Genomic DNA, 22,431 nt, shown 5'->3' with positions numbered 1-22,431 from the left:
TTTCAAACAAGAATTGTGGGTGCAAAAACATTTCACGTTCCCCACATCCATGAAGTAACGAACTTCTCCTCTAATGTTGCTTCCTGCTACTCATTTCCACTTCTTCTACACTTTTCCTCTTTCTTCTTCTTCTTCTTTGCACTTTTTCCCTCTCCAATTCCCCAAAACCAAAACCAAATTCTTCATTCGTTCTTCCGCTACCAACTATGAAACCGGATCCCGTCGCTCCCCCGCCATTGAACAAGTGGCGGAAAAGCTCCGCAGCCTCGGCATCACCGAATCGCCTCCCTCCACCTCTTCCGGCGGCGAAATTCGCGTGCTGTTCCCTCACGAACTCCCGAAGCAGCTCGGGGAGGAAATGTTCGAGCCGAGTTGGAGCACGCCGCTGAACCCAGTGCCGGTCCCTGGGAGCGGCATCGCGTTGTTGAGCGCGAGGGAGGTGGAGAGGCGGAGAAAGCGGAGGGAAGAGGAGTTGGTGAGGCGGAAGGTGCCGGTGCCGACGCTGGCGGAGCTGAGCCTCCCGGACTCCGAGATTCGGCGGCTGACGACGCTAGGGTTTGCGGCGAGGCGGAAGGTGCGGCTTGCGAAGGCTGGCGTCACGGAGCGGATTGTGAACGTGATTCACGAGCTGTGGAAGCACACCGAGGTGGTGAGGGTCTTTTGTGAGGAGTTTTCTAGATTTGACATGAGAAGGACTCATGATGTGTTGGAGGTAAGTTAACAAACACCACTGCCACCTTTTGTATAGAAGTTTTGTTTGTTTACACTTTTTTCTTTGGCTTCCATGGATACCCATTCATGAAATTGGATTAAGCTTTTCAATAAATTTCTTTATCAACAATATGTTTGAACAGAAACTAAGAAGAAGGAGGAATTAAGCTTTTTTTTTTTTTTTTATAAGGTACGATCAATTTATGCAGTTAACCTTATAACTTTCGTAAAAACTATCTCATAACTTTTTGGAGGTGCATGAATCAATTTTAACTTGTGTGAAAGAAAATAAGATTTATTTAAAATCAACTTACATAACTTGTGAAACAGTCTCTCATTTGACCTTTTTTTGAAAGTTGTGATGTATAAATTGATTTAATGTATGCAAATTCAATTTATTTTGCCATCTTAAGATACTGGGTGGATAAACCTATCTACAAAACCCTGGCAAAAGAAACCAAAAGGGTAAAATGAATAAGGTATCTCATACAAACTAAAATCAACTTGTGCACTTCAGTTGAAGCTTTTTTAATTTAATTTTGTAAAAGGCTAAGGTACATAAGTTGGTATTAAAAAAAGCATAACTTGTTTTACCTTCTTATTTTCTTGTTCTGCAAGTTTTTATAGTGAAGTTTATTTAGACTAAGACTTTATTTTCTTATCCTACAGGTAGTGCTTCTTGAGAAATTTACTAAAATAGAATTTTAGTGCAGTGAAAATGAGATTTGGCTTTGTAAACGACATTTTTTTTATCCCTTTTTACTCAGTTAAAATGTAAGGAAACCTCTTCGGCTATGTTGTTGAACGATGCAGCTCTTGTTGTTGATACTGTTCTTGAGTGAATATAGAAAAATCCCATTTGGTTCGAAACCCAGCAATGTAACTGTTGAAGTTGTTAAACTATTAAGTATTCTGCCTGTGCACCAGTGAATAATTGACACCAATTTGCAGGGTTTGATTAAGTTCCGGGTTCTGGTTGTTAAGTTTGCATTTTTTTTCCCTATAAAATTACAACAGTGTTACTTTATTTTCAGGTTGTCTCTAGTTTACAAGATATTGTTAAAGAAAATAAAATAAAATGATTTGTTGCTTTTATTGTTACCCGGGCAAATTTTTTGAGTCAGGTGGCAAACTGAAAATAAAGTGTTATATTTCTAGTTATAAGTTAAAGCATATAAAGTGAAAATAACCAAACGCTTCTCAAGTTTTCAGTCACAGTAGCTCTTTACCTCCCCCATCAATAACCTATTGTTGGAGAGCTATCTGCACTTTAGCCTTTTCTTTCTCCAGTATGATATCATATTATGGTGCCCCGTGTATAAATGATTTGATTGGATCCTTTCTTTTTCTTTCATTGTCAGAGAAAAACTGGTGGCCTCGTTGTTTGGAGATCTGGAACTAAGGTAATACTGTACAGAGGGACTGATTATAAGTATCCTAACTTCCTATCAGATAAACTTTCAAGAGAAGACAACACTAGTGATGATGCTACGCAACTTGTCAACAGCGATGATAAATATTTTTGTAAAAGTGAGAGTCACTTATCTGAATCAAATTCAGCAGCAAGTGCTGTGGAAAATTCATACGCCAAAACAGCAAAACCTGCACTGATACTAGGTGTTGGTACTCCCAATAAAGTACGATTTCAACTGCCCGATGAGGCAGAACTAGCTGAAGATACAGACTGCTTGCTAATGGGGCTTGGGCCAAGATTTATTGATTGGTGGGGAAGTGACCCTCTGCCTGTTGATGCTGATCTTCTGCCTGCCGTTGACCCTGGTTATAGAAAGCCTTTTCGTCTTCTTCCATATGGTGTGAATCCTAAACTAACAGCTGATGAAATGACCACTTTGAAGAGACTTGGGAGACCTCTACCTTGTCATTTCGCATTAGGTAAGTTTGTGCTACTTTTTCTTACCTGACCAAATTTAGGTTTAATTGCTTTTCTTCTTTTGTTTCACAGGGAGAAACAGAAACCTTCAAGGATTGGCTGCTGCAATTATTAAACTTTGGGAAAGATGTGAGATAGCCAAGATTGCTGTGAAAAGAGGTGTGCAGAATACCAGCAGTAAGATAATGGCTACAGAGTTAAAGGTCAGTTATTGTTTTCTCTGTTAATTTTCAGATTTTATGAAATTTAGCGCTTATAATATGAATAATTTCATAGAATTTAGGTTTTAGAATTAATTTATAAAGAAATCTTTTAAGTTGATATATTGCATTCCATTTATATACTACATTTTAGTCGTATACTAGTCAATATGTTAATAAACCTCCTCCTTTGAGGTCGCAATTAAGGAAAACTTTAAAGAGGTCACAACTAAGGTGGGATAGATAGTGGTAACTGCAATTAAAGCTGGTTTTCAACACTCTCTCTCATGCTGAAGACATTGCCTCGAGTCTGGCAAATGCAGTTGGCCCAACACTCTGGTACCATCATAGAATTTAAGTTTGAGCTTAGATTAACTCTACAAAATTAGTTTGTTGGGTGAGATTTTGAATCTTATTTCTATATATCACTAGTCAATGGAGGACTAAACCGTGTTAGCCATATACTGTGAGTCTATGTGGGATTAAACCACCGCTGGAGATTGTAATCAAGACAACTCTCAAAGAGGCTCCGACTAGTCATACATTGTTAAATACTTCTTCTAGTACTTGTGATTACTAAAGATTGTAATCACCTTGTGATGTTCTTTTATTTGGTGTAATTAAAATAAGTAAAATGTATCTTGTGAATAAGTTCTTAATGTTTTGATCTCTGGCATGACTCTTGAGGACAGGAATAGTAGATCTGAAGATTTGGAACTGATAGGGTTGGATTTTTACTTATTTCTTTTCTCTTTTTTCCTGAGATGAATAAAAAGAAATAGATCCACTATCATTTTTGAATCTAATATTACATCATTGCTCTGCAAATTGTCAGAGGAACATGTTAAACATAGGTTTTGTAGCAAAAGTAACCACATAAATTTTATGTAATCGTAATTTGTAATATTTGTGATGGTTGATTTGAAAATTTTGATTACAATTGAATCTTGTATAAAAATCAAAATGATATATATGATAAAAATATCTGCTTCTTTGCAGCGTCTGACAGGAGGAATTCTCCTTTCTCGGGATAGAGAATTTTTTGTTCTGTATCGAGGAAAGGACTACTTGTCAACTACAATGTCTTCAGTCATTAAAAGGCACACGAAAAATAAAATGCACGAACTGAAGTCTAGAAACAGTTCATCCGCAAAAGCCACTCCAGATCAGAAAGGGGGAACCATAGAGTGTGATTCTGAAGTAAAGGTTAGGAACTTCCAGAATGATACTAAACGACGAATGTTGACTAAGGCTGACTTAGCTATTAAAAGAATTAGCATCAAATTGTCAATGGTACGATTTCATTAAAAAAATCAAATTTGCTAGTTTTTATGTTTTCTTTTCGAGTTACAGATGGTATAGGTTTGACATACAGGCAATAGAAAAGAAAGCGAAGGCGGAAAAACTTCTAGCTGATCTGATGAATGCAGAGAGTCCCCGAGAACAAGAACTTGATAAAGAGGGTATTACTAAAGAAGAGAAATACATGCTGCGGAGGATTGGTTTGATGATGAAACCCTTCCTGTTACTAGGTGATTTGTGAAGATGATTTTGGACGTTCACAACCATAGATAGTTGATTGTTCTAAATTGGAAAAAATGCATGACATCTTTAAAGCTATTTAAAATACATGATAACAACCTTTTCTGATTATTCTCAGGTAGACGAGGAGTTTTTGATGGAACAGTAGAAAATATGCATCTTCATTGGAAGTATCGGGAGCTTGTGAAGATAATATGTAACGGAAGCCTGGAAGATGTTCATCAGATATCTCTGACCTTAGAGGCAGAAAGTGGTGGAATATTAGTGGCCGTGGAGAGAGTTAGAAAGGGCTTTGCAATCATTGTGTATCGTGGAAAGAATTATAGTGCCCCTCCTTGTCTGAGGCTTCAAAAGCTTTTAAATAAAAGGCAAGCTTTGAAGCGTTCGATAGAGGCACAGCGCCGTGAGGTAAAATTGTCATCTTCAACTTGTATTGGAGTAGGAGTTTCGGTTAATTTGTTTCAACCTTCCTTCGTGAAAAATAAGGGTAGGATGGGGGTATTTATTGCCTGTTAGTTACACCACATGTAAAATTATAACTATAGGTTGGTTTTGTCACGAGCTTTCAGAAAATTATCTTTTGTGATTTTTTGTTTTCAACATTTCATTTGTGAAAAATAAGGGTAGGATGGGGCTGAGATTTATTTGCCTATTACACATGTAAAATGATGACATGTAAGGGTAGCACCAGCTTTCAGAAAAATGACCTTTTCTATCAATTTTTTTCTAAATACCTTCATAAAAAAATAATGGCTATTTTATGTTGGATATGAAATTTGAGAAGCACTTGTTTTATGTTTGAATTGAGAAGCATCTTTAATGTTGTAAAAGTTATCTTTCTTTACCAGCACAGAATCTCTTAAAAAAAATCTTTTTGTTTCCAGTGCTTCATGCCCTTTTTATCTCAGATGAACCCACTGAGATATATATAAATATATATAACATATACCTTCTTTCTTATCTTGAAAAAGCACCTTATATGGTTGTTGCTTATTTGGTTGATATTTGGAGTTAATTCTGTTACTAGTGGTCTTTAAGGTGACCATTACATTGCGGCATCGATTTCCTTCCTCCCCATATATATGTATAATGTGTTTGTGTGTTTTTATTTTTTTCTTTTTCGTCGAAGGAATTGACGGCTAATCTTATGTGATATAAACACCATCACCTTATTCCTTTTCACTCATTTCCTGCAGTCGTACAGGCGTCGTATTTTGATGCTAGAAAAGAAAATAAATGAACTGAAACTTCAGATGGTAAGTGGTCCACATTTATAGCATTGTGTTGATGAAATATTTCTCCCCTTGATTTGAGTTATGTAATATGATTCACCTGATTAGGTTGAAGATAACGACGCTAACAGTAAGCAGATAGTTGAAGCGTGGAGATTTGACATGGTAAACTATCTCATCTAGTCTCCATAGTACAAATACAATATTATTAGCATTTTTGTTACATCAGGCTAGACTATATGATCTTTTATAAATGTTTAGGTTAACAGATAAACGTCAAACTTACGGGCCTTTTTCTTTAGGATATGGTCCATTATAATTATAAGTATTTAGGGTTGACAGCTGACCTCTAACTTAAGAGCCGTTTCTTTTATGTCTTGGTGGAAATAAGAAGGATATGTTGAGGAGATAAGATGAAAATAACAAATATCCACTGTATATTTTAGGAAAAATATAAATGAAGCTTTTTTGGGGGTTCCATGTATACGAACGCTCCTCAAATTGTCATGAAGTAAGAGGGAAATATTTCTTACATTTTCTCTTCTTCTTTTTATTTATTTTTATTTATTTTTTTACTTTTTAAGATTAAATAGTTTTTTAACATAAAAATTCATAAATAGTAAATAATTTTATTTAAGAAAAGTATTAATAAAGTAGAAAGATTAAACGTTAAGTTAAAGTTATTTTGGGGAAATTACACCCACCTTCTTTGAAGAGTCATCTTAAATGACACTCGTACCCTCTCTAATTTCTAAATAGACCTGTCTTATAATTTTAATAAATTAACATTCGCCCCTTATTTTATTTAAATTTGCACTTGTATTGAAATATATAAATTAATTACGTTAATAAATTTATCCTTATATTTATTACTATTTTTTATATTTAATAATGTTCTCATAAATATAGTTTTTTTTATGACAACATATTATTCGATGAAAAATTTATTTTTTATATTGTTAATGTATAATAATTAAATCTTTCATTTTTTTCGCATATAAAAATTCTTCAAATTTGTTAAAACTTTAATTTTAATCTTCATAATTTTATTTGTTTAAATTAACATGTTAGTTAACTTAAGCGTATTTAGTAAAATAATAAGCTTACCCTTATATTTATCACTATTTAATTTTTTTTAATATTTAACATTGATCTAATAAAACTGACTTTTTATATTTTTATGACAAGATATTATTGGATGAAAGTTTTATTTTTTATATTGTGCATTTATAATAGTTAAATCCTTTAATGCTTTTGCTTATAAAAATTCTTCAAATTTTATATTTTAAAACTTTGATTTTTAATCTTCATATTTTTATTTTGGTTTAATTTAACACGTTAGCTATTAAATAAAATAAATTGTGCTTCTGTTACTTATTGAAAAAGGAGGTTAATGTCTATTTAGAAATTAGAGGGAACCTAAGTATGGTTTATCAAGACTTCAGGAGAGATTAGTATATTTTTTTAATAATTTTTGAAAGGTTTTTTGTACAATTTATATCTCTACTCATTCAAATTTCTCGACATTCAAATTCCCTTACTTTTATTCATCCAAATAACAAATATTTCTCTTTTACTTCTATCCTTCAGTTTTCTTTTTCTCATTTCTTTTCTCTCTATTTCACTCAGTCTCAATAAGAACACAGTTAAAGTATTTAATATTGTTTCTATTTATTATGTTATGTGGATATCTGCATGTTATTTGTGAACATTGAGTGTGTCAACGGTATTTCCCTTTTTTTAGTTGTTTTTTCTGCAAGATTGTAATGGTGTATTTTATCCTTTCTTATGAAAGAACACAGCAACATGCAAAATTCTCAACAACACCCAAACATGAAATTCATGTGTAAATTCATTGTTTTATAGTCAAATTACTAAAACTAGAAGACACTCATTGTATGTGAAGGGATTAATGTAAAATAATAGTAACTGATTATACTTTATGGTTTAATGAAATGAAAAAAATGTTATATGGTACTGAGTTTAATCCTTGTGTGAATTATTTTAGCCTGGATTTAATCACCTGATTTCACAGAGTTCCGTATGTTGTAATGATGATGGTCGAAATGAAAAAGGCTAACGGCATGGGAGTGTTTGACTAGTAGAAGTTTAGTAAGAATCATTATTGCATTGTTGTTGCTGATATTGGGTCTGTAAATAGTATCTGAAATAGTTTATGGCACGATTCAAGGCTACAGACAAACGAGAAGCTTTTTCAAATTCCATAAATTGGAATTCTCCTGAAGAAGCATCTGTTGACAATCAACCAGCAATACAGGAGCGGCCAGTTGAGCTTATTGATAGTGGTGTAGCGCATCAAGGCAAACAAGAAAATTCTATAAATTGGAATTTTCCTACAGAAGCTTCCGTTGATAATCAACAAGCATTACAGGAGCAGCCAATTGAGCTTATTGATGGATGTGGAGCTCATCATGGTGTACCAAAAGATTCCATAAATTGGAATTCTCCTAAAGAAGTTTCTCTTGAAAATCTACAAGCAATACAGGAGCACCCTGTTGAGCTTACTAATGGACTGGGAGCTCGTCAAGATGAATCAAAACATTCCAATTCCATAAATTGGAATTCTCCTAAAGAAGCTTCTGTTGACAATCTACAAGGAATACAGGATCAGCCAGATGAGCTGATTGATTGTAGTGGAGCTCATCAAGGTGAACCAGAAAATTCCACTAGTTGGAATTCTTCAATAAAAGCTTCCATTGGCAATCTACAAGCAATACAGCATAAACCAGTTGAGCTGATTGATGGTGGTGGAGCTCGACAAGATGAACCAGAATCCTGGCCTAGTTTGATTCACAAGGAAACACAAGTAAGCACATAGCTTTATAGATTAAAATTGAACTGTTGACAGCAATTATCTCCCGGATTATCATATTTTTGGCAAAGTTTTCATTTGACTTGTTTCTAGCTTTTTTTTATTATTATTATTGATTTGGTAAAATTATCGAGGGTTTCAGTTGGATGAAATGAGTGATTCTGATAATGAACATTGCATCTCCAATAGCAAGACAATGGAGCCATCATCATCAAAAAATGATCTTGAACCATCAGCTCCAGGGATAAATATGAGTTTTCCTTCTAGGTCTCTGCATCTTTCAACCAAAGAGAGGCTTATTCTACGGAAGCAGGCCTTAAAGATGAAGCAACCTGTTGTTGTCATAGGTATTGTTTTCAGCTATACTTTCATTGATTATTTTAGATTGCCAGGCGAGGTGGGGCGATGATCCGCTTTAGTGACATAAACTAGTTTTAGCAGTGACCGTCTAGCTCTCTAGATTTTAGTCTTTGTTAAATAGTTACAATAAACAATTGACAAAAACATTCTGGATGATGTATAAATTACTTTTTCTCCACTAGGCTCTGGAACTGCTGCCTACTGATGCTTCTTGTGTATTTCTTTTGTATTTTTCTGCAATTATGCTAATTGGGAGGAATCGTCTCTCCTTCTCTCTTGTCTATGACCATACAATCTCAGGAAAGAGCAATATTGTGTCTGCTGTTGTGCAAGCAATTAAAGTTCATTTCGAACAGCACCCTCTTGCTATAGTTAATGTCAAAGGAAGGCCAAAGGGGACTACGGTTCAGGAGCTGGTGTTCAAGCTAGAGGTACGCATGCTTAGAATTCCTCGTTGAGTTGTTCTTTTTTGCCTCTAGCAATAGATACTCCCTACATGCTAACATTATCTTTTCCCTGTTATTGTTGCAGCAAGAAACAGGTTCCCTTCTAGTCTCTCGGGAGCCTAGTAACATCATACTTTATAGGGGTTGGCCAGCAGATGAACCAATCCATGCAACAAATGTTAATAAAATGAGTAAAGATAGAGCCTATACACACAGGAGCAGGAACACCAAAAGAAGAATAAGTATGATAGGGAGAAGAAGAATTAGTACTAGGATAGGGAAAAGAAGTATTGGTAGGACAAGCTCTAGGTCAAATTTTAATTTTAGGAGAAACTCTACCCCCATTTTTAGCCCTAGTTCGTAACACCATAATTTAGTTATGTGAAGTCAGAGGGAAAATTTGGGGGGTGATTGAAGGGTATTGAAATTTTTAGTGGAAAAACACTCAGCAGGAACTGAAAAAGAAGCCTCCACTAATTTTGAAGCCTTCCTTCACTCCTCAAACTGCATAGTGTTTTGTTTGTCAAACGTGCTTTTTCTCTGGGACTCAACTCACATGTCTCATCACATCTCCGTCCCAGGTACAAAGTCATAATACTCAATATACTTTAATCATATTTGGGTAACAAAAGAAGAAAAAAAAAATGGAGTTTATTAAAAATATTAATTTAACAAAAAAAACATAAAGGGATGAATGCTCATCTAAAAATTACAGAGAATATGAATATTGCATTTGTAAACTAAGGGAGGTGAATGTATCTAGTATAATCTTATGAAAAATAATTGCAATTTTTCCTAATAAAATGAATGAGTGGAAATGAAAGGAAAATAGTTTTTTTTTTTTTTAAATTAGGAAAGAGAAATATTAGGTGATAGCAATAAAAACAATTTTAGAAGGATAAAAAGTATTTTATTCAATTTGATTTACTTTTATACTATTATTTAATATTTCTTATTGAAATTTAGTTGAAGTATAGAATTATATTAAAAAAAGACCATTTAGTGTTGATATTAGTGTTCGTAATGCTACCTAGTAAGACATTGAAAGAACTCTAGTTTTTGTTGAACATAAGAATCAAAAGAGGAATTTTTTAAAACGTATTGCTTTAACTAATGTCATACTTTTTTTTAAACTAAAAGAAATATTACAAATTATGTTAAAATTCCGTATTAAAAATAAAATAAATAAAAACCAAATAATGAGATTAAAAAGGACGAGGGTGAAAATAAGTAAAAGAAAAAAAAAAAGAGAAGATCTTTAAGATAGTTGAATTGGTAGAAAAAGGATTGTTATAAATATATAATCTATCAATTTCATTATTTTCTCTCTTTCCTTTTCTATTTTTTTCAATATATTTTCCTTCTTTTGATTTTTTTTCTTTCAATCCTTCTACTTTAATTCCTTCCAAAATTGGAAAAAGAAAAAAACAAATCGCCTCCCAAATGAAGTAGATATTTAGTATTTTTTTATTTCTTAAGAAAAGAAGATAAAGGAAAATGGAATTGCCATTTAATAGGGTGGCAAATCTTAAACTCATTTCGAAGCAATTTTAACTTGCTTGATAACCTTTTAAACAGAGACTAGATAAATAGTATAGATGAAAATAGAAACGAGTAAAAGTATGTGAAAAATAATATATATATATATATATATAAAGTGTTTATTGATGATAAATAGAAATGTAAAAATGAATTTGAATCTGGAAGTTAACTTGATTTATCATGGGTTTAAATTAAATTGGATTAGAAAAATTTTAATTTTTAGTGTAGATTGGATTAGCTTATTTAATCGAAAGGTTAAATTGCTTCAATCAAGCTCGATTAAGGGTGGATTGATTATCAATCCATCACAAACAAGACTTTATTAGTTTATTATATTTTTGTAAGTTTTTTATTATAATTATTTAATATTTTTAATCATATAAATTCACAATTTAATCTTTTTTTTTAAATATTAGAATATTGTTTAATAATATTTACATAGTTATTTTAAATGTTTAATTTATTTTTTGTTAAATTATATTTAATTTTTTAATTTTCAACTATTATGCTTATAATAATATTTGAAAATTTCGTTGAAAACTTTTGACATCATTAATATAAAAAAATAAATCTATCTTTATAAAAAATATATAAAATAAATTACAAAATATATATACAAGTAAATCAATTCAGTAAGCCATAAATTTATAATGGATTGAGTCGAGCTACAAATTTTCTAATTCTTAAAAATGCGAGTTAGTATTTTTTAACATAATATATGATAAGCCATGTGATCTAGATCGACTCTTTAACACCATAACAAGAAAAAAATAATAGAGTGAAAAAAAAAAGATATTAAATAATATCAATAAATCATGCCTTTTCTTTAAGATAAATCATGCTTAGAGACTGATGAATTATTTTCATACATTATTTACCCATTATTAAATATTTCTATAATTCCATAACCTTCGTAGAAAAAAAAAGAAAAACTTAGGGTGTGTTCTTTTGGAGGAGATGATTTGTGGGAGAGTGAGTGGATGGATTTGAGAGGATTTGAGAAGATTTGAAGGTAAATTTTTTGTTGTTTTTTTGAGTAGATTTGAGAGTAATTGAGAGTGAATTTGAAAGTAAAATTTATAAGAATTAGTGTAAGATTTGATTGATGTGATAGATAAAAAAAATGATTTAATTGGTAAAAATTAAAGATTACCAAAATACCCCTATTTATTAAAGTAATATAAAATAATAATTATTAAAATTATATTTAATTGTAGAAATATTTATAAAAAGTAAAATTTAAAATTAATTATTAAAGTAAATTTTAAAAATGTAAAAAGATTATAAATTAGTAAAATAAAAATTATTATTATTATTGTTACTATTATTATTATAAAAGTAAAAATATAAAAAATATAAAATATAATAAGGGTAAAAATGAAAATTTGCTTTAAATCATCGCAAATCATCGCATATATGCAATGATTGAAAAAGAGAGCTATTTCTCAAATTTTCTGTTTTCCTTCCTCGCTAATCTATGCAATGGAACACGCATAATTCTTCATTTCCATCTCTGCAAACAGTAAATCATCTCCATTCCTCTCAAGCGAACAGGCGCTTAATGAAACCTTCAAATTTAAAGATAAAAAACATTAATAACATAAATTTACGTATAACGATTTATAAATAGAAACAATCATATATATATATATATATATATATATATATATATATATATATATATATATATCTTGTTTTTCAGGGTGGAAAGGTGATATTTATCGAAACACCATATAGAGTTAGGGAGTATCGTTATCCATGTCTGTGTGCATGGAGTAACTAACTGCTTCTCTCAAATGTTGCTTCCTGCAACTCACTTCAACTTCCGCTCCTTTTCTTCTTCTTCTTCATCACTGCACATTTTCCCTCTGCAATTCCCCAAACCCAAACTCAAATTTCTCATCCGTTGCTCCGAAACCGAAGCCGAAACCCTCCCCGACTCTGCCATTCAGCGAATAGCCGACAAGCTCCGCAGCCTTGGCATCCACGACCAGTCCTCCTCTTCTCTTCCCGCTCCAGCCTCTGCCGCCGGCGAGATCTTCGTACCGCTACCGCAGCACCTGCCGAAGCGGCGCGTGGGGCACACGATCGACCCGAGCTGGGCGAAGCAGGAGGAGCGGGTGCCGACGCTTGCGGAGCTGAGCCTGTCGAATGCGGAGATAAAGCGGCTGACGACGGCGGGGTTGAGGATGAAGCAGAAGCTGCGGGTGGGGAAGGCGGGGATCACGGAAGGGATCGTGAACGGGATTCATGAACGGTGGAGGAATTCAGAGGTCGTGAGAATCGCGTGCGATGATCTCTCTAGGTTTAACATGAAAAGGACTCATGACTTGTTGGAGGTAAGTAAACAAAGCAAAACAAAACCCCCATTGTTTTTGTATTTCTTCTAAATTGCTAGCATTTTTTCCTATTGTTTGTGGTCTGTGGAAATAACACAAGTTTGGAGTTGAAAGCCCTGGACATGTCACTCAGAATTAAGAGTCGTAGTAGCTAGAATTTTGGCGATATTTGGATAAGTGTTTTCCAGAAACACTTGCAGGAGAACAAAATAGTAGCTGGATTGTTTTCTTTGTTTTGGTAAATTTCAATCTTGGTTCTTCTACGTGTTTAGCATTTTAATGTGTTTTTATCTAATTGTAAGTGTAACACAAGATTCCAGAAACCAAACATACACTTATGCACATTGGCTTCAGTCTGAGAAAAACTAGGCGGGATCCATCAAACTTAAATGCTCAAGTTTATTTTTAGACACTTAATTCACTTTAATTTATTAATTCAATCTCTTATTAAGCGTTTCTAAACAAGTTTATCCGGAAAAAAACCTTTTATTAGAATGCTCTTCTTAGATTGTCATTCAATCATGCATGAGATTTTTTTCACAACAATCACGGATGCTAATAAAATTTATCAGCAAGAACACGAGTTCCGACATTTGAAAAAGTAATCCTTGCTATTACTGTAAATAAAACAAAAAAAGTGTGCTTTAGAGAAATTTTTATTGGCGGGCGTGCTAGTTGGGAAAAAAAATCCATGCATGACTTGTCTGGTATGATAAGATTATTGGCTTTTATAATATGAGGAGTGCTAACAACTTTATTGTTTTCAAAGTCATATGAATTTTTGTTGGTGATTTCTGTTGGTTGACTTTGACAGGGTAATTTTTTTTCTAATAATGATAGGTCAATAGCTAGTTCCAAAGGGGGTTGGAAATCCAATTCTTGCTATTTGCAATCAAATCTGTTTATAATTTCTCTTTTTTTTTTTTTCTGGTATAAAGTTAACAATTAATACACGAATACTTCAAAATTGGTGATATAGTCGTATTGTATCATGATGAATAAGTAGGGAATTTAATTAAGTAATCAACAAAAGCTTCAAAAGAAATCCATAAGAACTTCAAAGTTTAAGATGTGGTTGTATTGCACCCAATTCATGTACCTGTGCAATACTAAGAAGTTCCGTTCAACCATCAAGATGCAGGAAATACTGTGTGGTTCAAAGCTCACCCTTAAAATCTACTAAGCGAGTTTTCTACCCTTGTGCAATAAATTATATTTACATTACTTTGCATGGTTTGCTAAGTTCAGAGTTTCATTCCTACGACTGGATTTGTTTAATTTTCCATTATCAATTGATATGATTTAATCTGACTGTTATGAGAATGCCATTGTATTTTCATGTTGTCATGATGTGTTTTCAGTGAACTCTTAAAATAGCAAAAACATAATTTTATTTTTTTTTCCCCGATCCTGTTTTCTTTGCAAATTCTTGAAATGAAGAGATAAAGTGAAAATATGTCATTTATAATTGTTACTGAAAACTTATGAAATTAAAATTGAAATACAAAATAAACCTAACCTTGCCATGGTTTGCAACCATGTGAGGTTTTCTTCAATAAACCCATGGCTGGAGGGGCTATCTACATTTTATCCTTTTATTTACTTCAATGTGATTTCAGTGCCCCTTGTGTAATTATGTGATGATTGTCGCTGCCAGAGAAAAACTGGAGGCCTTGTTGTTTGGAGATCTGGAAGTAAGATAATATTATACAGAGGGCCTGATTATAAGTACCCTTACTTCCTATCTGATAAAGTTTTGAGAGATGACCACATTGATGATGCTTTGCAACATATGGATGAGAATGATAAAAGTTGGGATAAAAGAGACAGCCACTTGTCTGAAAATAATTCAGTGACATACACTGGGCAAAGCTTAAATGCCCAAACGGCTAAACCAGCTTTGATACAAGGTGTTGGGACTCCCAAAAAAGTAAGATTTCAACTGCCAGGTGAGGCCGAGCTTGCTAAAGATGCAGACTACTTGTTAGCAGGGATTGGGCCACGCTTTTTTGATTGGTGGGGTTATGATCCTCTGCCTGTTGATGCTGATCTTCTACCAGCTGTTATTCCTGGATATAGGAAGCCTTTTCGCCTTCTTCCATATGGTGTGAAGCCAAAACTGACAGATGATGAAATGACCAAAATGAGGAGGCTTGGCAAACATTTACCGTGCCATTTTGCGTTAGGTGAGTTTCCCTTACATTTTCTTATATGACCAAAATTAGATGTAATTGTTTTCTTGTTCTTTTGTTTTACAGGTAGAAACAGGAAACTCCAAGGATTGGCTGTTGCAATTATTAAGATTTGGGAAAGATGTGAGATTGTCAAAATTGCTATAAAGAGAGGTGTGGAGAATACTGATGGTGAGGTAATGGCTGAAGAGATAAAGGTCAGTTGTTTTTTTCTGATATTTATTAAATTTTTGACATTTGGAACTTATGATTTAAATATCATGCTAAAGTGTATAACCTGTTTTATGTATTGCTGTCAACCACTATATTTCATTGATACCATATTGTAAATTATTTGAGGTAATGATTAGCATTTATATTTCACTCTGGATGGTAATTAAATTTGCATATTTGCTGTCATTTTTATTTTCATTCTATTTCTCATACTTGAAAATTTAGGACAAAAGTGGATGCCAGGTATTTTTGCATTACATCAAATTGTACGGCATGTTTCCAATCATCCTGTAGGTAAAATTTTGTAGTGCCTGAAAAGAAATTTATAGAATTGTATATGTTCTGAATGGATTGTGTGTCTAATGTAGACCACATATTTATAGGCATAATACATAATCAATTATAATAAATACACTTAATAATTAGGAATCAATCATCCTAATTTCTCATATTATGTGGAGCCTAATTCCCTAGAAATATGTAACAATTGATTTTATTCTAACACTCTTCCTCAAACTGGAGCATATATGTTATATATACCAAACTTGTTATAAATATACTCAATGGCACCGCCTGGTTGTGAGGTAGCGGGGTTGGAGCATGATCTATCGGATTGGAGCACGGTTGACCGGTTTGAAGCGATGAATGAAGCGCGGTGGTCATTGAAGGAAGCCAATCTTGATCGTTGTGGTCACCAAAGGAAAAGGATGCTTGGTGACAGAGAAAAGGGGCACATAGTGACCGATGGTGGATAGAGGCAGCGGATAGTGGACAATAGTGAAAGAGGCATTGTAGAGAATTGAAATTAGGACAGCATAACTAAGGTAATCAGACACAAGTGTTGAAAGACAAAATTTTTATGGCCGTTGGCAGGTGACAAAGCCAGTGGTGGAAGAAACTCAAAGATCTTGCTCTGATACCATATAGAATTGTATATGTTATGAATGAATTGTGTGTCTAATGTAGACCACACATCATGTATTTATAGCATAATACATAATCAATTATAATAAATACACCTAATAATTAGGAATAATCATCCTAATTTCTCATATTATGTGGAGCCTAGTTCCCTAGAAATATGTAATAGCTGATTTTATTCTAACAAAATTCATAATTGTTGTTACTTCAGCTTACAAGTTTGAAATGACAATTAGACAGTTTGTTTTAAAAACCTGTTTATTCACCCTCTCTTTTCCTTGTATAGATTTTTCTTCATTGAGATTATTAGTCATACTTTGGTGGAAAACATCTAGCATACTACGTTTAGAGTGCTCTGATTCATGATTTGAGTCAAAATGGAATAATCAAAAGATCAATAGATGTCATGTAGTACAATCTGTCAGAATGTAACTAATGATTAAAATTCAGGTTTTAGAAGTAAGCTGAACCCAATTCCACACAAAGAACACCAACAACAAGCCAAGTTTGGCTTAATGTCGGCTTCTTAATAAATCTAATCATAAAATTTTTATCAATTTTGTTTGTCTTGAGAACAGAAATGGCAGCCCTGGAATCATGTTTAAAACTCATATAGTTGGCTTTTTGCTTTATCTTATTTTTCAACTTTTGTCCCAAGAGATGTACATAAGAACTCAAAGATCCACTCAGTTTTATATTTATTGTATTACTAATCTGACCGACTGTTAAGACAGCTAGTTAAAGTTTTGTAGCAACATGGAAAATAAAACATTTTTTTGGTAAATACTAGCTTGAGATAGTTGTTTTAAAAAGCTTATAAATAAAACACAATCTTGTTCATGAGCAAAAAAACTATAATGATATTATAATACTATTATATCTCAAATTCAGTTCAATAAAAAGATATGTTTCTCTGCAGTATCTGACTGGAGGTACTCTCCTTGCTCGGGATAAAGAATTCATTGTTTTCTATAGAGGAAAGGACTTCTTGCCAGCTGCAGTGTCATCAGCAATTGAACAACGGAGGAGTATTGGACTGTATAAACTGAAAACTGGAAATAGTTTGTCAGTGACAGATGCTCCAAATCTGAATTTTGGAACCATAGAGTGTGATTCTGAAGTACAGGGTATGAACTTCCAGAAAGATACTAAACCCGGAATATTGACTGGGGCTGAGAAAACTGTTGAAAGCACCAGCATAAAATTGTCAATGGTATGATTTTATTAACAAGCACCAATTTGCTGCTTTTCAAGTGTCTTTTTCTAGAGTTACATATGGTATAGTCACTGTCACGTTCAGGCACTAGAAGAGAAAACAAAGGCGGAGAAGCTTCTAGCAGAGCTGGAAAATGCAGAGAGCCCCCAAGAAGAAGAAATCAATAGAGAGGGTATTACTGAAGAAGAGAAATACATGTTGCGGAGGATTGGCTTGAAGATGGGTCCCTTCCTGTTACTAGGTGATTTTTGGAGATGACATTTGAAATGCATAATTATGTATATTTGATTGTGCTGAAGTTGAACTGAATGACTGACTCAGACTTCCATACCTTTTTAAAGCACTTGACTTAAGGAAACTTCTTTACCTGATCAATCCTCTCTTCTTTCTCAGGTAGACGGGGTGTTTTTGATGGAACAGTGGAAAATATGCATCTTCATTGGAAGTATCGGGAACTTGTGAAGATAATATGTAATAAATGCCTGCAGGATGTCCAACAGATAGCTCAGACCTTAGCGGCAGAAAGCGGCGGAATATTAATTGCAGTAGAAAGATTGCGCAAGGGCCATGCAATCATTGTGTATCGTGGAAAGAATTATAGCCGGCCTGCAAGTTTGAGGCCTCGAACGCTTTTAAATAAAAGAGAAGCATTGAAGCGCTCTAAGGAAGCACAGCGCCGCCAGGTAAAGGTGTCATCATTAATTTATATTTGCAGAGGAGTGTCAACTGATCTGTTTTCTACATCTTTTTATGGAAGTGAAGGTGGGAGACATTTATTTACCAGTATATGACATGTAAAATGATTATTATAGTTTATAGATTGGTTTTCCATCACCTTTAATAAAACGGATCTTTTATATGTAATTTCTTTCAGAGTAATTTTCTTTTGAAAAATGTTTTGATGTAAAATTTGAGAAGTACTTATTTTTTAACTTTTACTTTTTGAGCCGCTTTCTCCATGTTGTAAACATGATGCTTTATTACAAGCACCAAACTCTAGCTTAAGACAAATGTTTGTTCTTTTTTTAATGCTTCAATTTTTAAAGAAGGGCTCATCTGAAAATACTAAAATGTACTGTTGGTGCTCAACAAGTGAACACTACATGTGGCATGAGTCTTCAACTGTGTCACTCATTTGCCCCATCATTTGAAATGGGTGTTGGCTTCTAATCTTATATTTGAATAAATATCACTAACTAATTCCTTTCTCCTCACTTCTTGCAGTCATTGAAGCTCCATGTTTTGAAGCTAGGTAGGAACATAGACAGATTGAAACTTCAAATGGTGAGTGACCCTTGTTTTCTTTATTTTGTTCCTCCAATACATTTTGATTTCAATTAAGGAATATAGGTTATTCACCTTATTAGGCTCAAGATATGGAGGCAAACAGTCAGCAGAGTCCTGTTGTCAATCAACAAGAAATAATGGAGCAGCCAATTGAGCTGAGTGATAGTTTTGGAGCTCATCAAGCTCAACCAGGAAATTCCATAAATTGGAATTCTCCTCATGAACCTTCTGTCGACAACCAACAAGCAATACGGGAGCATTCAGTTGAGCTGGTTGATGGTGGTGGAGCTCTTAAAAGTGAAGATGACAATTTCATAAATTGGAACCCTACCCTAGAAACTTCTGTTGATAATCCACGAGCAATGCAGGGGCAGCCAGTTGAGCTGATAGACAATGGTGAAGCTCATCAAGGTGACCCAGAAAATTCTTCAAATTGGAATTCGCCTGAAGAAGCTCCTGTTGACAATCAGGAAGCAATACAGGATCAGCCTGTTGAGCTGATTGATGGCGGTGGAGCTCATCAAGATAAGCCAGAATCCTTGCCTGGTGCAATTCCTAAAGATACAGAGGTAAGCACATGACTTTGATGAGAAATGAACTGCTGACCTCAATTCTTTCCAGGATTATAATCCATTTATGTCAAGGCTTCCTTTGAATTTTTCTGAATTCTTGCTTCTTGTCTAAATACTAATTTGGTAAAAAATTATCTTGGAGTTCAGTTGGATGGATTTAGTGATTCTGTGGTTGATACTGAGCATGACGTCTCAATTAGCAAGGTAACGGAATCATCAATCATATCGTCGAAGAGTGATGCTGACCTTTCAGCTCTGGTGAGAGATATGAGCTCAATTGAGTTACCTTCTGGATCTGTATATCTTTCCAACAGAGAGAGACTTCTTCTGCGAAAGCAGGCACTAACTATGAAAAAGCGGTCTGTCCTTTCTGTAGGTATTGCTTTTGGCTTTATTTTCCTTTTGCCGATGTTGCTTGTTTGTTCCAGGTTGTCTCCACAGTTTCCAAGTCTAAGTTTATGCTATGCAGTCGTACTAAGATTTTTTTTTGTTTTGTTGCTTTATCTAGTGTGGCTTGCTACTTTCTCTTTTCGTTTTCTGCCCTGGGGGGTTATTAATCACAGAAACCATAGCTTGTTTCAGCAAAGATAGCTAACTAGCATTCTAGGTTTCGGTCCTTAAGTAGCGTTTGGCCTTGTTATTGGTGGGGCTTCCCCTCTCCTTATGCTTGGTTGTGACGATGGTGAGTATGCAATTAACATCCGTTGTTGTTTGGCAGACGAGAAAGAGAAGTGAAATGGTTTTAAACAACGACAAGAGTTATTGAACTATTTCGCACTTTTTTTTTTTCATTCTTTTAATACCTTTTCTGTTTCTCTTCAATCATGCACTTTTATACTTTATTCTTCCCTATTTCTATTTATTCATGTGATTTCTATCCAACTTTTTTCTCTCCTCTTGAGCAAACAGAGCATAAAAGAAATTACACCAACAAAATGTTAAAGACGCGATAGGGAATAAATTAGCTTTAACGTATTTAATCAACAGAAAACAAAAACAGAACCTTCCATAGAGAGCTAATTGGCGGAGCTTCTTGCCTGAGAAGACAATCTAGAAGGGGAGTACTTTAATTTTAATAACATCTAACGATTTAGTTTATGCGAATTTTCAATTAATATCAACATCTTGAGTGGTCTTCATTGTAGACGATGTATTAAGTACTTTCTTTCCACGTGGATCTGGAGGCTGAAGCTGTTGTTTTATGCTTTGCCTTATCCCTTTTGTATTTTCCTGAAATTGTACTAACTGGAAAACTTCGTTTCAGGAAAGAGCAATAGTGTAACTGGTATTGCGAAAGCAATCAATGCCCACTTCCGGAAATACCCTCTTGCCGTGGTTAATGTCAAAGGAAGGGCAAAAGGGACCTCAGTTCAGGAGGTGGTGTCCAAGCTAGAGGTTCACATACCGAAAAAATTCCTTCCCTTTTTCTCATTGAATTTTCATTTCATGTCTTAGGCTAACATCATTCTCTAAATCCCTGAAATTTGTTTTCTCTACTATTCTTGCAGCAAGCAACAGGTGCCGTTCTGGTCTCTCAGGAGCTTCACAAAGTTATACTGTACAGGGGTTGGGGAGAAGGAGAGCAACCAAGCACTGCTATAAATGTTAAGAAATTGGGTCAAGAGGGACCGGCAAAGCCCAATGTCTCTCCTGAGCTCTGGGAAGCTATCAGAATTGAATGCGGATTGCAGTAACAAACATAACATTGCTGCTCATTACTGATAAAAAAACATTGCCAATTTTCTCATCAACACAACACTAGGATTTATAGAGATAGATCTACTTAGTCCAAATAATTTGGGAATTGCTGGAAAAGAAATTGGAAATACACAAAAGGAAGAGCTTAAGCGTCCAAACTTCTGTCTGTTTAAACTCTTGTAATGGCTCCCTGATCAATTCAACCATGGATAGGTAAGTGTAGAAGTCCGTGATCAACACTCAAATAGCAATGTGGCAAGTGACGTTGGATAGTTGATGTGGGCAGAGTGTTGAATTTTTTTTTTCTTTTACAGCAAGTTATGTTAATAGTAAGATATTTGGGATGTTCTAACCCTTCTACAAAATATATATAAAGTTTTTTCTTGGCTTAACCCGCAATTTTATCTGTATTTATATTTTGATGCAAAACCTATGAATTTCCATGTTACTTTTACTAAAATACAATCCACACAGATCTAAAAATGTTCAACGAGTCTTTTCACACAGACTTTATCTAAAGTAAATCAGAGTAATTGAATCAGCATTCTTTCACGAGTTACTCACATATCAAAATGTTCGATGAGTTTGTCTGCATAAACTGTCTATATAAATCAGCATTATTAAATCTGCATTGTTTTATGCGTGGTATTGAGAGAACGTCACGCACTTCAATCTCCTGAGTATCAGTGTTAGTAATGTGGTAGGTAACTTTGGCAAAGCAGGTGCCCTATGTTGTTGATGATTGGACGTGACACAAGTTTTGCATTTTTAAGAATGTAAGTGATCAGATAGTCATAAAATTGTCTTAACATATTAAAATATTCTAAACAATGTGTTTTATGTGGCGAGGCATTTTCTTTTTACACTCTAAATCTTTGATAACACCTTTTTAATTCTGAAATATATATATGTCGGAATGTCTTTTTCAGGATTTAGGGTTGCACATTTCTATTGTTATGCTCTTTGAGAAAGTGAATGCACCAAACTGGAATTGAATGTTAATTCATACACCATTTAAAATTCTCATGAGATTCTCATGATGAGAATTTGAATTTTCTTGAGAATTTGATTTAATGAGAGGAGAATTTGAATTTTTCATGAGATGAGAATTTGAATTTCTCACGAGAGGAGAATTTGAATTTCTCACGAAATGAGAATTTGAATTTCTCATGAGAAATTCTCATGAAATGAGAATTTGAATTTCTCATGAGATGAGAATTTGAATTTCTCATGAGA

The 22,431-nt window shown here is 33.9% G+C and overlaps 2 protein-coding genes across 2 annotated transcripts; both read left to right on the top strand.

Moving 5' to 3' along the window:
• LOC106772779 (CRM-domain containing factor CFM2, chloroplastic) lies at positions 1–9,766 on the top strand. Its single transcript, XM_014659366.2, has 12 exons — positions 1–712; positions 2,073–2,604; positions 2,675–2,805; positions 3,802–4,095; positions 4,178–4,334; positions 4,463–4,752; positions 5,541–5,600; positions 5,685–5,741; positions 7,768–8,403; positions 8,552–8,756; positions 9,070–9,200; positions 9,301–9,766. Exons 1-12 carry the CDS (start codon positions 74–76, stop codon positions 9,577–9,579), a joined length of 3,411 nt encoding a protein of 1,136 aa, XP_014514852.1. The 5' UTR covers positions 1–73; the 3' UTR covers positions 9,580–9,766.
• Positions 9,767–12,465: 2,699 nt separating this feature from the next.
• Positions 12,466–21,587, top strand: LOC106770968 (CRM-domain containing factor CFM2, chloroplastic). Its single transcript, XM_014656831.2, has 11 exons — positions 12,466–13,096; positions 14,754–15,282; positions 15,355–15,485; positions 17,342–17,635; positions 17,723–17,879; positions 18,032–18,321; positions 18,863–18,922; positions 19,006–19,494; positions 19,645–19,873; positions 20,762–20,892; positions 21,006–21,587. Exons 1-11 carry the CDS (start codon positions 12,554–12,556, stop codon positions 21,189–21,191), a joined length of 3,039 nt encoding a protein of 1,012 aa, XP_014512317.1. The 5' UTR covers positions 12,466–12,553; the 3' UTR covers positions 21,192–21,587.
• Positions 21,588–22,431: the final 844 nt, after the last annotated feature.

The sequence above is a fragment of the Vigna radiata genome, chromosome 1 (assembly GCF_000741045.1).
Source record: "Vigna radiata var. radiata cultivar VC1973A chromosome 1, Vradiata_ver6, whole genome shotgun sequence".
In the NCBI taxonomy this organism is placed as follows: domain Eukaryota; kingdom Viridiplantae; phylum Streptophyta; class Magnoliopsida; order Fabales; family Fabaceae; genus Vigna; species Vigna radiata.
The sequence above is the reverse complement of the archived record's forward strand: the minus strand, read 5'-3'. Positions and strand labels throughout refer to the sequence as shown.

Excerpts from the sequence above, each read along its gene's own strand:
- LOC106772779 (XM_014659366.2), top strand. The coding sequence starts at position 74 with ATGTTGCTTCCTGCTACTCATTTCCACTTCTTCTACACTTTTCCTCTT. Across the intron at positions 4,753-5,540 it reads TAGAGGCACAGCGCCGTGAG|TCGTACAGGCGTCGTATTTT; the intron begins GTAAAATTGTCA and ends CATTTCCTGCAG. Across the intron at positions 8,757-9,069 it reads GCAACCTGTTGTTGTCATAG|GAAAGAGCAATATTGTGTCT; the intron begins GTATTGTTTTCA and ends ATACAATCTCAG.
- LOC106770968 (XM_014656831.2), top strand. The coding sequence starts at position 12,554 with ATGTTGCTTCCTGCAACTCACTTCAACTTCCGCTCCTTTTCTTCTTCT. Across the intron at positions 15,283-15,354 it reads ACCGTGCCATTTTGCGTTAG|GTAGAAACAGGAAACTCCAA; the intron begins GTGAGTTTCCCT and ends TTTGTTTTACAG. Across the intron at positions 17,880-18,031 it reads GGGTCCCTTCCTGTTACTAG|GTAGACGGGGTGTTTTTGAT; the intron begins GTGATTTTTGGA and ends CTTCTTTCTCAG.